The sequence below is a fragment of the Strix uralensis genome, chromosome 1 (assembly GCF_047716275.1).
Source record: "Strix uralensis isolate ZFMK-TIS-50842 chromosome 1, bStrUra1, whole genome shotgun sequence".
Taxonomy (NCBI): domain Eukaryota; kingdom Metazoa; phylum Chordata; class Aves; order Strigiformes; family Strigidae; genus Strix; species Strix uralensis.
The window spans coordinates 157,468,397-157,483,302 of NC_133972.1; the positions used below are offsets into that span (position 1 = coordinate 157,468,397).

General features: G+C 36.5%; 1 protein-coding gene across 2 annotated transcripts in view; it reads right to left on the reverse strand.

Annotated features, from left to right (window-relative positions):
• Nucleotides 1-14,906, reverse strand: part of CSMD3 (CUB and Sushi multiple domains 3) — a 759,152-nt gene that overhangs the window by 496,342 nt on the left and 247,904 nt on the right. For both annotated transcript variants that reach the window (XM_074886756.1, XM_074886745.1), the window contains exon 6: nucleotides 14,374-14,486. In XM_074886756.1, the coding sequence (XP_074742857.1) occupies nucleotides 14,374-14,486 (113 nt within the window). The remainder of the gene's footprint in view (nucleotides 1-14,373; nucleotides 14,487-14,906) is intronic.

Here is a 14,906-nt window from a genome sequence, read left to right on the forward strand (position 1 = left end):
ACCACAGGAAACTTAAATGCCAATTAAACCCTAAAAAAAAGACATTGTGATAGCCTCCACAAGAGGTAAAAGGATTCATTTCTTCCAGATTGATTAATATTCATAAATTCCCATTAGGGTCACTGGGAAGCTGAATGATTCTTAGTTTAAGTACTAGTGATTGTTTTGCTCTAAGTGTCAAAATAGTGTGATCAAATGACTTTAAAAAACAACACAAGGTCAGTTTCTTAGAACTGAAATTTCCTTCAAGACTGTGGGAGACAGGCAAGTCGACATCGGTCTGTCAGCTCTGCGCAGCCCCTGAGAAGCAGCAAGGCTTTGATGAGAAACAGGCCTTGGGAGAAAGATAAGAAACTGCCAAGTTGTGCCAAGGTGACAGAAGAAAACAATGCACAGCTGCAACACTGAACTGGGAAAAGTACTGACCTGTGAGAAGTTACCACTGCGTGAACAGCACGTGAACCAGAAGTTGATTGGTCTGCACAGCGCGTGTTAGAGTGGTCTTATGCTGATAGGAGAAAAGGTAGATAGCTGTCTAATTGCTGATTTGCTAATTATGAAAAGCTTTAACCATAGCATAAATATGTACTATTGTAATAATAAAAGGTCTTTCCTTCTGCACTTCATGGAGAGTCTGTGCCTCAATTACCACACAAGACCATAATTATACATTTTTTAATCATTAATTTAACACATAGGTTTTAGAACTTCCCAGGGAAAATATGATTTAAACGTGTGGCTTTTATTTCTCTTTCATGAAAAGACACACTACCCAGCACTGGGCTACATACAAATGAAAAGAAATCCTTTCTTCTTATATCTCCAGATATAAACCTACATATGCTATTTGCCTATTTGTTACACCTTTACACTAGACAGATATATTATGAATTAAAAGGCATTGCCTTTAATCCCAAGTTTACTATTAAGTAAGAGAAGGGAAAGGAGTGACAGGTGAAGGAGAGTAGGAAAAGCAGCAGTTTGCTTTACTTTCAGGAAGTCAATATGCCTGTTCCCTTTTGTATTTGTGTCAGCTCTATTTAATTTGAATATATGTCCTTCAAGTCAAGGATTCTCTTCACAAATATTTGTACATATTATAGTGCACCAAGGCAGTACTATAAACTAAAACAGCATTACCTAAGCAATTCTGTCAGCTTTGTGAGAAGTGGAAGGGTTAGTGTTACCTAGTTTTCAGATGCCCTGGATTAGGGCTCAAAAGACCCAGTGCCCTACCCCACTGGTAACTTCCTTGGTGACTTTGAGCAAGTCAATTCATTGGTATGCACCTCAGTTTTGGCATCCAAAACCAGATGTAATAACTATTTCCAGTACTAGCCCTGCAATTCATGAGTTTCCAATCTATGTATCTCCCCTCCTCCCACAGCTCTATTTATTTTCCAAGCTTCAGGGCCCTACACTAGTCAATGACTTTTCAATTGGAAACTAATCCATGTGTTTGGTGATCTTTGCTATCTTTCTCTGAACTTTCTTCAATTTTGTTATATTCTTCTGAAATGCAGAGAGGCTAGAGCAACAAAGGAGTCAAGGTGCAGGTCGATTTATACAGCTGCATGTTTTCTTGTTTGTCCTCTTAGTATACTGACTACCTTAGAACAAAAGAGCTTGCTGATACTACTGACGATAGTAATGATCAACAGATCTCATCATTTTATTCACAAATTAAAATAATTTTGCAGTACTTTCCGTGCAAAGAGAGTTACAAAGAAGCAACACAGGCTAAGGTCTTTGAATTCCCTGCAAGTGCAGCAGAAAGACTACATAACTCAGACCTCAGACACTTAAAGACAAATTCATTGATACCGTGATGGTTTAGGAAGCAGTGGTACAAATCTCATGTGCTGTTAAAATAAACCTCTGCCTAAACAGAGTGACAACAGTCTGCTGTTACCCGAAGTAGTAAAGGTGCCCCTGATAAAGTGTAGCAAGAGTGTCTTTGTCAACACTGGCCAACTTGCTGATGAGAGGTTTATACCAAGAGTGACGGAGAGGGAGATAGAGAGTCACATTTAAGTGACATAATGATAGAAAAAAGTAGAAAGGAAATTCAAAATTTACAGGAATATGAGAGACTTCGGGAATGATAAAACAGGGTGAAGAGACCCCTGTCTCAAGTTTACATACACACATGCAGTCAGCCTGGAACAGAAGCAGGAGGAACTGGAGCTCCACATGCCAGCACAGAATGGTGACATCATTAGAGTAACTGAGACGTGGAAGGACACCTCACATGGCTGGACTGTGGTGATGGGTTTTTGGAAGACTTCAGAGACAACTTCTTGATAGACATACTGGATGGGGCAACCAAGGGTGATGCACAGCTGGACCTGCTACTCACTAATAAGGAAGAGCTGGTTGGAAACATGGAAATCAATGGTAGCCATGGCTGCAGTTACCATGAAATGAATTCAAGACCCTGAATGGAGTAAGGAAGGCAAGTAGTAGAGCACAGACCCTGGTTAGATGGTAAGGGTCATAGGTTTGTGGTTAGTGGGTCATACTCTTCTTAGAGGATTGTAACAAGTAGAGCACTACAGGACTTTATCCTATGACCCATCTTGTTTAATACCTTCATCAATGACCAAGAGAAGGTTATGAACTGGAATCTCTTTAAGTTTGCAGGTAACACCAAACTGAGGGGGGATAGACAATATGTTTGAAAGCAGGCTTGCCATCTAGAGGGACCTAAGATAGGCTGAAGGAATGAGCCAACAGGAATCTTATGAAACTAAATAAGGTCAAATTCAACCCCTGGCAACAGGAAAGGCTGTGGTCTGACTGGCTGGGCAGAAGCTCTGCTGAAAAGGCGCTGTGGGTCATGGTGGACAGCAAGATGGATGTGAGCCAGCAGTGTGCCCTGGCGAACAGCATCCTGATCTGTATTAACAGAAACATGGCTGATACACTGATGGAAGGGATTATCCCCACCTCTGTTTAGCACTTATGTCCAGTTTGAAGTTCCGTGTGCAGTTTAAGGCTCACCAAAAGGAAGGGGACCTGGGAAGAAACTGATAAACCAGAGTGAGTTTGGCAGGCAGTCCCCAAAATGGTTGGTACTGGAGCACTTGCTCTGTGAGCAGGGGCTGAGGAAGCTGAACTTGTTCAGCCCTGAAAAAAAAAGCCTCAGGGGGGCCTAAAAGGAGCCTTCCAACACATATAAGGTAGGAGGACAAAAGGAAAAGGTATAAATTGAAACAAGAGAAGTTCCAAGCAGATATACGGAGAAACTTACTCTCTGAGGACAGTCAACCTGTGAACAGATTGCCTGGAGACGGTACACAGTCTCCATCCTTGGACTTTTCAAGACAAGAGTGAATAAGCTCCTGTCCAACATGGCTTTATCTCAACACCCAGCTTCTTTTGAGTAGGAGGTTCCCTTCAAACCTGAATTATCCTATGATCTTAGAATACCTAAGATACTTCTTATGGTAACTTAAATTTTGTATGTCATTCACAAATCATCTTTTAACTTCTTCAAAATGATAACAGAAACGAATTATAGCCAACTTTGCATGACACTACTTTTAATGCAACCTCCGTTCACTCTATACAGTGCAAAAAACACCCTGTTGACCCAAAATTTTCTGGTATGTTTCAGCTATTTCATGGCAGGAAGGAACATATTCACAGCTGTGCAGTGGAGTTTGAGGACACTGGTAGAATCAGTTTTGAACATTTCTCTCCATACACACCATTTTATACCTTGCACGGTTTGTTCTGGCTACCTGTTCAAGCCAATTCTTCTCAGCTAGCACAGACTAGATTCTAACCAGGCTATGCATTATATAAGACATTTTCTTATTCAGTAAGTCATAACTATTCAGCAGATTCCCTTCAGGATGAATCTCATTACTGCTGGTCTTCTCACCTAAATCTTTTCCTCACAATCCCTCACTCTCCACTCTAATCATTTTACTTGGCTCTTCTGTCTTTCTCCTACATATTCCTTTCCATTAAAAACTCTCAGCTCACTTTATTTGGGTTCCTGATACAAAAATTTCTTTTTCCCCTTCCTCTTCTCTCCTAATCCCAGTTCTCAACCTCCATACTCAGTTCACATGTATACCTTTCACCACTCATGGACAAAGCTTTGTAAATTAGCTAAAAATAGGTGACATTCAGGAAAAGTCATTGGTCATGTTAATAACCCCAAAATATATGAGCTTTTTGAAAAAAATAACACTGGAATTGAAAATGCATAAAACAATGTGAACTGGGCTAATTTAATTTTCTGAAAAAGTACAACAATGTTAATAATGATACAGGATTCAGACAAAAAATTATATTGACATCTCTAAAACCAAGTAAGTAAATAAATTAAAAAAAAAAACCAAACAAACGAACAAACAAATCTCTCTTAGGAGATGCTACAAACACTTTAGTACTCAGACTGCTATTCTACTGTTGTTCTGGCAATTTTCAAACAGAATTAGAATCAGAGAAGGTATGACCAACATGGTTCTGAGAGGGCTTTTATCAAGTTTTCTTTCCAATTTGAATGGTACTGAAATTTGACAAAAAGAAAATCTAAAGAAATTACATAACTGAGAATCTTTTTGGTACTAGTTAGTGATTTTACAGACTAACAAATTCCATATAATAATGTTATTATGCATTATTATCCATAGTATGCAAGGTTTATTGCCTCAGCTGCATTTAAGTGAAAACACTTTGTTAAATGGAGGTATATGTTTAATTAATATCCAGGTGCCTGTGAATGGGGAAAAAAAGTTAAATTCTTTCAGCTTTCTGGTACTGCTACTGATGGTGTATATAAATAAAGCAGTTCATATTTTAAAGTATAAAAAGATCCACTGACTGGAACCAAGATATTGAAATTGAAAAGGGAGTTCAGAAAATTCTTTCATTCCTTACTTGAAGTAGAATTCATTAAAACATTAACTTTTCATGAGATAGATTTGACTCCTTATTTAGTAAGGAGTTTGTAATAATTTGCAATGGTAATTTTACTTCTGGAATTAAGATAATCTTAGATTTATCCTCAACCTTACCTATACTGGAAATGGGTAAAAACTGTAGTATCTTATTTACCACTGTGAAATAACTTCTGGCATGATGTGAGAGACGAGAAACCAGGCCTGTGAGAAACTAAGAAAAACAGCCTGAGAAAGCAAAAGTTGAGGCTGATGGAAGAAATGCCTCAAACACTCGCAAGACAAAACTATGAGTCACAAGGTGCATTCTGTGGAGGTCGAAGCTGATAAGGCTGCCCAAATAACACAAGATGGGACTGGAGGAGGGAGCCCTGTGAAGACAGGACGGCTCTGCTCTGGTGCACCTGGCCAAAACTTCAAGGGCCATCTGTCTGGTGAATGACCTTTGCTTCATTATCCATGAAATGCATATTAAAGTTAACACCCCTCAATATGCTAACGAGGGCTAACATAATCATGCTAATTACATCATCCCATGAAACACCTCACCCCTCCCCGTACATGGGATACGTAGGTATGTGGGTCAACCTAGAGGATGTACCCAAGGTAAGTGGGTATAAATCAAGAAGGGGGGGGGGGGGGGGGCGCGGCCCGGGAGAGAGAGAATGCAGTGAAGCGAAGAAGATGGATGCCAGCAAAATAGACGGATGCCTCCTGTGCCTCCCGGAACCCTCATCGGCAGGATCAGCGCAGAAACCCAGACCGGTGATCTGTATTTCCCCATTCCCTCTATCTCCCTCTTTTCCCTTTCCTATTAAGCAATGCAAGGCATATTATATTGCTTGCCACAACTTGCTATATACTTAGCCAACTATTGTGTGTTCAATTAGTACATTGTGAGTAGTTAATAAATGTTTAGACTTGGAGACTTGTTGTCCGCTCCATTGGGGATTTGCAAATCTGAGTCACTTGTCCCCCTCATCTGAGCGGGACGTGACACATAACATATTGCATGGGTCACTTCCATATTCATATTCCAGACCAGAATTTTGGATCTAATTTTTCTCTTGGAAAAATAATAACTTTCCTATCTTTAGGCAGGAGACTATTCAGCATATTACTCAGTCTTCATTTATATGGTGTGAATAGAGTCTTCACAAATAATAAAGAAGGGAGAAACATTTAAAAGAGCACAACAACTATATTTCACATATTTTATGCATCAATGCGTAGCTATCCAGTTCATATAATTAAATTTAAAACTAACTACCTTTATCCTCAAGGACATGAGGATATGATTTCTATCAGAAGTGCAAGTGTTCTCAAGAAACAAACACTGTCATTGACAGTATTAATTTTCACATTTAAAATCTGTTTTCCAAAGTTGGTTCACTTAAGATTGTTTCCTTCGGTGTGCAGTAAGCTCCATAATGGTCAAAGTTATTAAAAAGCTAACTGGAATGGCTTATCACTTTTGAATATAGTGAAATAATTTCACTGCAGACAAAATAAGTCACTTAATGAAAAAGCCAAAGCATATTATTGGATCATTTGAATGTCAACATTTTTCAAAGGGGAAACAAAATGTTCCTACAGTTTATCTCAATACCACTAAAAGTTCTGATTGTAAGCAAGTGTTTTATCCCAGGTTTTTCCCTCAGTTGTTTTATCACTTTGACATGAACAGATCACCAGTGCAATATATTATGCTGTTTGGTTGCCATGAAGCATGCAGATATACAGGTTAATGTATTTTGATAAGGTTTGACCTTATCAAAATGAAGCATTTTATAGGTTCTATAAACTCTACAGTTTATGTACTATTATTAGAAGAGTTCCACTGCCAGAGGATATTTATTTTAATAGTTAATTTTTCTCGATTTTTAGTTGGTTTCCTTACAGGATTCTTTTTTATATATATATGTATATAATTATATATTTTTTTAAAAAAAATTATATATAGGTATACAATATATATAGTTACATACATTTGAAATACTTAAATATATATTCATATATATGCTTGAATAGGATCACTAAAAGCACACTGATTTTTAACTACTTTTTTTTCCTTTTCATAAGCCAGGGCTGTTCATATTACTTATGGATTTTATAGTTTTAATATCCCATTTTCCTGTTGTTTGAAATGTTGGTTTTCATTTCAATTTATAAATTCCTGAACTTCCAACAAAACTGATCTAAGTAAGAAATTATAAATATTACCTAAATTGAAATAAAGTTTAATTCAGTAGATTTTTTCTCTTATACAGAGATGGAATTACTTACAGTCAGTAGTACACAAAACATTGTCATTTGCTCTTTTGTAAACAATGAACAGAAGTGTGTGGAATAGTAAATGAAACAGAAATAGGTTAAAATGTTTGAATGCACCTAAAACATTACAGGCTTTTTCTTTAGGATAAGTATGAAATTAAGAAGACATATCTGTTAAATCATAAAAAAACTGGAAGGACTCTTTACTGCATAACTTAACATTTATTTCAGAAGTAAATTACAATCCATCAATTTAAACATTACCACAGACTACGATGTTTTCATATTTCGTATTAGTTCCATTGACTTTTAAAATTAATTATGATCTTATTTGAAGTAGAAAAAAATTAAAATTTTAGAAACAGTTTTTCTGGATCTGTATACAGTATCAGAACTAACTTAACTAACCACCAACAGTGGTGTTATTAAAACCTGTAGTTGGGAGAATTCTAAAAATAAGTACTTTAAAATGGGGGAGGGTCAAAAAAATGTAGAGATTTTTCTCCTCTGACTTTACTACAGCAAAATCAATGTCATTCTGCACACTGTCACTCTGTGGGTGTACAATTGTGAATAAAAGACTGCAAAGGCAAAAAATCATCTGTTCAGAAATTATAGCTCAGTGTAAGATGAAGTGGAGCTAAAAGATCCATGAGTATGAAAATCCACTAAAACATTTACTTGTGTGACAATGTATGCAATTTAAGTTCTTGTTATGCCTGGAGGCAAAAAAACCCAAAAAACCTGCTGAGAAGCTCTGGTAATTTCCTTTCATTCTATGGAAAGAGGGCTCCTTTTTCCTCCATCCAGCGCAAAATCAGGTGTTCATCTGGGTTGTTTTTACAACAGGAGTTCAGGGACTGAAAAGTCACAGATTTACAATTCTGAGAACTAAATAGTGTAAAAAAAAAAATAAAATCTGTCATCTGTTAAATAAATTACCTATGTAGCCAGCAACTTTACACTGTCCTAAGGAGAAGCAGGCACAGCCCTTGTTTAAGTAGCAGACTTCTACAGATGTGATGGAAGTGATGTAACACCTTAATTTCTCCCAGGGAATCTCAAGCCCATGAGCATGATGGCAGTAAAAAGCTACTTCAGTGAATAGTCATATTATGTGAGATTCAACCTGAGATTAAGACACCTACATCTGTGTGTCTATAGTTGCACTAGGTATATAAACTATTATAATAAATGGAAATCCAGTCAGTGTAGTCAGTGGAATGTAGTATGTTAATTAATCTTAAAGTACACACCTTGGACAGGACATAACAGCTGACTATATGTTTTTTCTTGTCGTTTTAGGTGTTCTTCACTGTCATCTGGTTTCTGTGCCAGAATGGCATGGTCTCCTGTGAATTCTAATTTGCTAACGCCATGAAGATGTCTCATTTCCTCTAGAGCACCTCTATCCAACCCCTACCATGCGGTCAGCTGAATCACTCTGCAACTTGCACTGACAGGATTGGCTAGATATGGGGAATCACAGAATCACAGAATCATCTAGGTTGGAAAGGACCTTGAAGATCATCTAGTCCAACCGTTAACCTAGCACTGACAGTTCCCAACTACACCATATCCCTAAGATTCAGGGAAGATTCAGTTGCCCATACATAGATTGGTTTGGTGCAGTTTTGTTACTTCATAACGTACTGCTTTACAACAATATAGTTTGTCTGCCTGAAGAGTCTCTGCACTTCCACCACTGCCGTAAAAATATCTTAGATACCCTAGGTGATTTCATACATCAGTGCACATATATTCACATACAGCTGAACTGTGCCCCACAGCTCCCCAAGTTTAATGAGTATTTAGATACCTATAGGTGTCTAAACTTATAGTTTACAATACAGAGACATCTACATTTTGGTATCTTGGAGCTGAATCTCACCTAAGACTTCATTACAACTTCTTCCAGTAGTAGTATTGTGTACTGTTTGCTGCAACAGCTTTTGAGATGAGAAATGAATGACAAATTCTGTTTAAATTGTTAGATATTGTGAAAAAAAGTGATAAAGACAGTTTTCCCCTTCTGGCAACTCTAGCCATGACGTGCTGAGGCAGCTTAGTACTACTTCTGTTCTTTACCTGATTGCCAATTGCTTCAAATTGTCTCTCAAAGCAAAAGCAACAAAAAAATCTAAGAAAAGTCTAACTCCATAAATCATTTCTGAATGAAGATACATTTCTATTCATATACAAAATGACAGAAAGAACAAGAAAAGAACAATGGAAAATCAAGAAGAGAAAGAGAAAACTTTTCAACATCTGTTTTCTCCATATTTCATCACACATTGAAAATGCTGGCATTTATACAACTTCAGCTCTACATAGTTGGCTGTCAAGTATTAAGCAGAGTAACCATTTACATACTTTTCAACACGAGCATGACAGATAAATTTTATACTATTCTGAAAAGCTCATGGCTATATTTCATCTCTCCATCTGTATTTTCTTATAAGCAAAGACTCTTAATGGAAGGCAGATGCAACTGTGCACTCAACTGACATATTTGATACTATTTTGTTCATAGTAGAAGCATTAGTTTGTACATGGCTTAAACAGAGGTGAAGGAAAGGTAGAAGGAAGCAAAAACAGTTAAGAAATGGATTTCACATGTTAAATAGATAACAAGTATAGGGCTACTACTGAAACCTTCCAGACTTTAAAGGAGTGAGGGAGAGAGCGAGAGAGAAAGGATGCTGGATCTCAAAAGACAGCAAAGTTATAGATTCTTAAAGTAATGTTCAACTATCAGAAAATGAAGAATTCGTTTTGAAAAGCTCTTTCAGAGTCCAGGTATGCTTGACATAAAGAATATTGAAGTCTGTGTATGCCAGCCTGTAAAACTTGAAGCTGTGAAGCTAACTTAATCCCTTCTGTCCACTTAGATAATATTATGGATTCATACATAAGTGATGGAGTGAAAAGAGTAGCCAACAGAAAGCAGCAAGCAAAAGGAACTTTTACAGGAACTGCGAATGGATGGAGTAAAAAAGCACAACTAATTTTAGAAACAGCAAAAGAGGATTACCAGTGCCAAGAAACACTGAAGCAGCAGCTTGAGCAAGATCCAAAGAAGCTTTGGTTCTACTTCAGCCAACAGTTTCTAACTCAAAAGGAGATTTAACAAAGCAATAAGGACAGAAAACACCAAGATGAAGAACCCTCAGTGAATAGAAAGAAGTGCTGAAACATGGGTGATCAGACAAGCAAGCATAAGTTTGTCTTCATTATGACACCACAACTTGGATAGGGAAATATTTTGATTCTCTTCTAATGGACATATATGACTGATTATCAATTACTAATATCTTTTAAATATTGTATAATTCAATATCTTTCACAAAATAAAAGGCCTATTAAAATAAATTAATAACATAACCTGCATGACAATGTACTTATGTGAAGCTGAGAGTTTCCCATAGTTTCAAGTACCTCGGTAAATTTCATTTGTTCTGTACAAGCCAGTTTAAACATTTTCACAAGTGTTTGCAAGGCGTTAAACAGAAGATTAGGTAAAATATGATAATTAATGAAATTAAAAGGATGTTTATGAAAGATTATTTAATACCTTAGGTTTTCTGTTTTTTGAGGGTTTTTTTCCCATGCAGCTAGATTTTGACTTTGCATTGCATTATTTTTACTCTTCTTTTCAAATGTCTAGGCCACAATATCTTTAGATATTACACTGAAGCTAGGCCATGTGAGGCTGCCTTGTGAAAAAGAATCTTAAAAAAGCAATTTTTGTAAAGTTAAGAGAAAATAAGGGAATAAGATATGCTTATTTCATATCCTGCCTAAAAAGTGGTCATAAGACTTGCTTATTTTCTTTTGTTTGAATTAAACAACCAACAAGGGGTTTTTTTCAGATTGTAATTGGTATAAATGGCAGGGGTTTGGTGGTGGAGGGAAGCTGCACATGTGACCTCTGTGACAGCAGGTCAGATGTTGTCCCATGTTAGCCATAGCTGCTTCCAGCTGGCTCTGCAATGGACCCACCAGACGACACAACTGAGCCCATCAGCAGAATTTGTGGGATCTCTGAAAATATATTTAAGATAAGGCAGTAAACACTTAGAAAAAGGAACAAGGCCAGAGCAGGAGTGCTTCATTCCAGGGCTAGTAACACCCTCACAGGGACTGGAGCCCATGGGTAACCCACACTAGAGCAGGTTCTTCCCCTAAGAGACTGTGGGCCATGGTCAATGCACATCAGAAGAAATGAGTAAGAAGGAAGAAACGGCAGAAGAGTGAGAAATGAAGAGTAGGAGAAACTCCTAAACCTTGACCTAAACCTCCTGCACTGCCTGCCACATCACTGAAGAGATAAAGTGTGATCTATGGCGAGTAGATAAAGGAAGGGGAAGGAGTAGTGTCTGGAATTAAGTTAAGCCTGTGAAAGAGGTGAGGAAAGGTGTTTTCCCCAATTGTTTAACCCTCCGTTGCCCAACACCCAAATAAGTAGTTAAATGTTTTCTATTAAGACCATTTTGCCCAGGGCAGTAGTTGAGTGATTTTCCCTGTCTTCATCGCAACCCACGAGTTTTCTCACTTTTGTTCTTCTTATTTTCTGCCTTGTTCCACTGTGGGGGTGGAGTGAGCGAGTGGCTGTGGAGCTGCTTCAGTGCTACTCAGGGTCAAACAATCACTCAAATACACTAGCACAAAATCTGCAGTTGTGCAAACAAAACCAGCAAGCCAAGGGAATGATTAAGTGAAAAGAGTACTGACATGCCAAGGAGTGATGGAGTAAGAATTATGCAGCATTCTGAAGTTCAGAATTTGGAGTCTGGCTCCTTTGAAAAATACAATAGAATAAAGAAAGTTGAAGTTGATGAAGTGGCAAGAAATTACTAATTCTGGTTATAGTGGTACATAGGAAAGATTAAGTTTCAAGGAGGGAAGTCAGAAGTTACAAACTTATCTATGTTAATTAAGAAAGGGAAAGAGAGTTTTTACAGCAGTTATTACAGTGTAGTACAGTGATAATACAGGTTATTAAAAAGATTAACAAAGACCCTCTCAAAAATGATGCAGAAATAAATTCCTGAAAAGAAAAACAGGCACATGTATCTGTAGTACATGGTTCTTTGGAGTATTTTTTTTGATTTTTATCAGTTATCTACTTTTGTGACAACTCATGTCTGTGTACCAGTGAAATGACTGTTTGAAAATGGTCTTTTTTGTAAAGTTGTTTCTAACTGAAAAACTAAAGGTTTCCGTTCCTAACAGACTGCAATATTTTGTGCTATATATTTTTATTTGTTTTCTAAATGTATGACAGATTTTTAATATGTTTATTTAATTTCCTCACACTCTCTCCTTTAGCCTACCATTGACCCAGAAACCACTCCTCCCTATCACCTGACAATGCCTTTTGCAATTTTCTACTATTAAGGTTGACTTTTAATGATCATATCTGCTTGAATATGCACATTTAATGCTTTTACATGCTGCAATTATTTACTGCCTACATTTTTTTTTCTAAGTGTTTTAAAAGATATTTTCTACTACTGCAACATTTCATACAGCGTACACTTTAACATACATTCAGCGATATGCCATTAAAAATTACATGAGCAAACCAAAATAATATAAAACTCATAATGTAATCTTTACAAACTTAGGTGGTAAAGAAAAACAGAAGATACACAGTATATTCAAATCTCCCACACTTGCCAACTCAAATGTTTTATGTGACTTGCAGAAAACACATATTGAAACTAAACAAAAGTCTATTATCTTTACCTATTACCTCACACTTTTGGCAGGAATGAAAGTATGTGTGTCATCTGAGACATAGTTTGTTCTCCTTTTCTCAGTTCAAAATGAACATCTCAACAATCCAAATTACTTCACATAAACCACCAAAATATTTATCACATGGTTTCTCAATTGTGGAGTAGGATCTAATAGAGAAAGTTCATACTTTATATCTTCTAACAGTCCTGCAAGCTAGCAATTTCCCAAAAAAGCATGTGGTTTACCATATTTGGTATGAAGGATACCATACACAAAATGAGCCAGCGCTTTCCATAAACAGTTATAGCAGCCCTGAAGCTACAGTATGAAGGCTCCTTTTCCCTAAATTCACTCAGAATACACATTCCAGAACATCTATGAACTCAGAGAGTCCAAATAGACAATATTTGCTGAAATACTAATTAAATTTGTTCTGATCTTGTACAGAATATGTTATCTGAGGCAATTATAGAGTTGTAAAAAGTTTACTATTATAAAAGATGAATTACTAAAAAAATTAGTCTTAGTCTTTTGTAAGTTGCAATTTTCACATTAGTTGATTACTCCTAACAGATTCTGCAAAAAAATTTATGTAGCTAATCTCTTCCTATGCTAAATTTCCTATGGAGAAGTGTAAAAGAAATTCCTGAACTAATCTTGTTCAGAATGGCGAGATTTTTTTTTCATCAGGTAAATGGAAAAGCACAAAAGCACAAAAAGGGTAACTGTTCCCTGAAGATCCATTGATACAGTGTAGATACTGAAAAATATTATTTACAATAATGCTTGTGAAGAAGCAGACAGTATTACCATATGCTAAAGAAGATCAGTTTTCATTAGCAGTTCATCATTAGAATGACCTTGTTCCAAATGGTGATGTTCACAAGTTAATGCTTCAGATGCTTTCACTGTTACTCAAAATAATGCTTGTTCATAAAAACAGTGGATAAGAATCTTATGGGTTAATTAAACCCTTAATAGAACAATGCATTCAGAAATAGGTAGTAAGAGAAAGAGTGATTAAATGTTACATTAGTAAATAGAAACTTACTCACTGTTTTATAAACATGACTTATAAAACCATAGAAGCAAAGACGTACCTTAATAATAAAACCATTATTCTGCATCTGTTACACAATATTCTTCAGAATATTAGGACCATTAAAAAAGTTAAGTACTTGCACAGGATAAAATGAAGTAGGTGATTTTTTTATAACTGTATTTAGAAACAAGAGATTATACACTACCCATACTCTAACATGGTGTAATTTGATGTAACAGGTTGCACAGCTGAATTTATAATTTATGCAAATACAAACTACACCTTTATGATGACTTTTTAAATGGCCTTTCCCATTTCCTCTACAGCTTCAGGTACTTTTTTTTTTTTTTTTAACAAAACCAACCACAACAAAAAAATGTATTACTTTAAATGTACCTTGGTAGTGAGCGCTAAATCCACGGTATCGGTGATTGCTGTCTGTTACAAAATGTAGTCTGAGCCAGTTTTTGTTGCTGATAACTGGAGGAGGTATATTCATTCCAGAGAGCCTGAATTAAAACAAACAAATAAAAATTATTATTAAAAGACTAAAAAATGATCAGAGTTGAAAATTAGTAGATTTTCATAAAGCTTTGATAAAGGTCTTGTATGGAAAACTTTTTTTTCAAACACGCATTCATTGACATGCCCTCCAGGGAACTTTTTATTTATCAATGAATAGTTATGTCATGAAAAGCATGAAGAGACAAGATTGTCCCACTGTACGTGACCAAATGATGGGATACAAATCAGTACTAATACAGAAACCACACAGTCACATTATTGGTCAGGCACAGCACTATGATGATGCAAGTAGATGACACTCAGCCTAGAAAAAATTGGTGTCTATCCAGGTCAGTTAACAGGTTAGGCAGAACACTGTTCTGGGCACCAGGAAAAGGATTGTATCCTGTGACTTTCATGTTCAA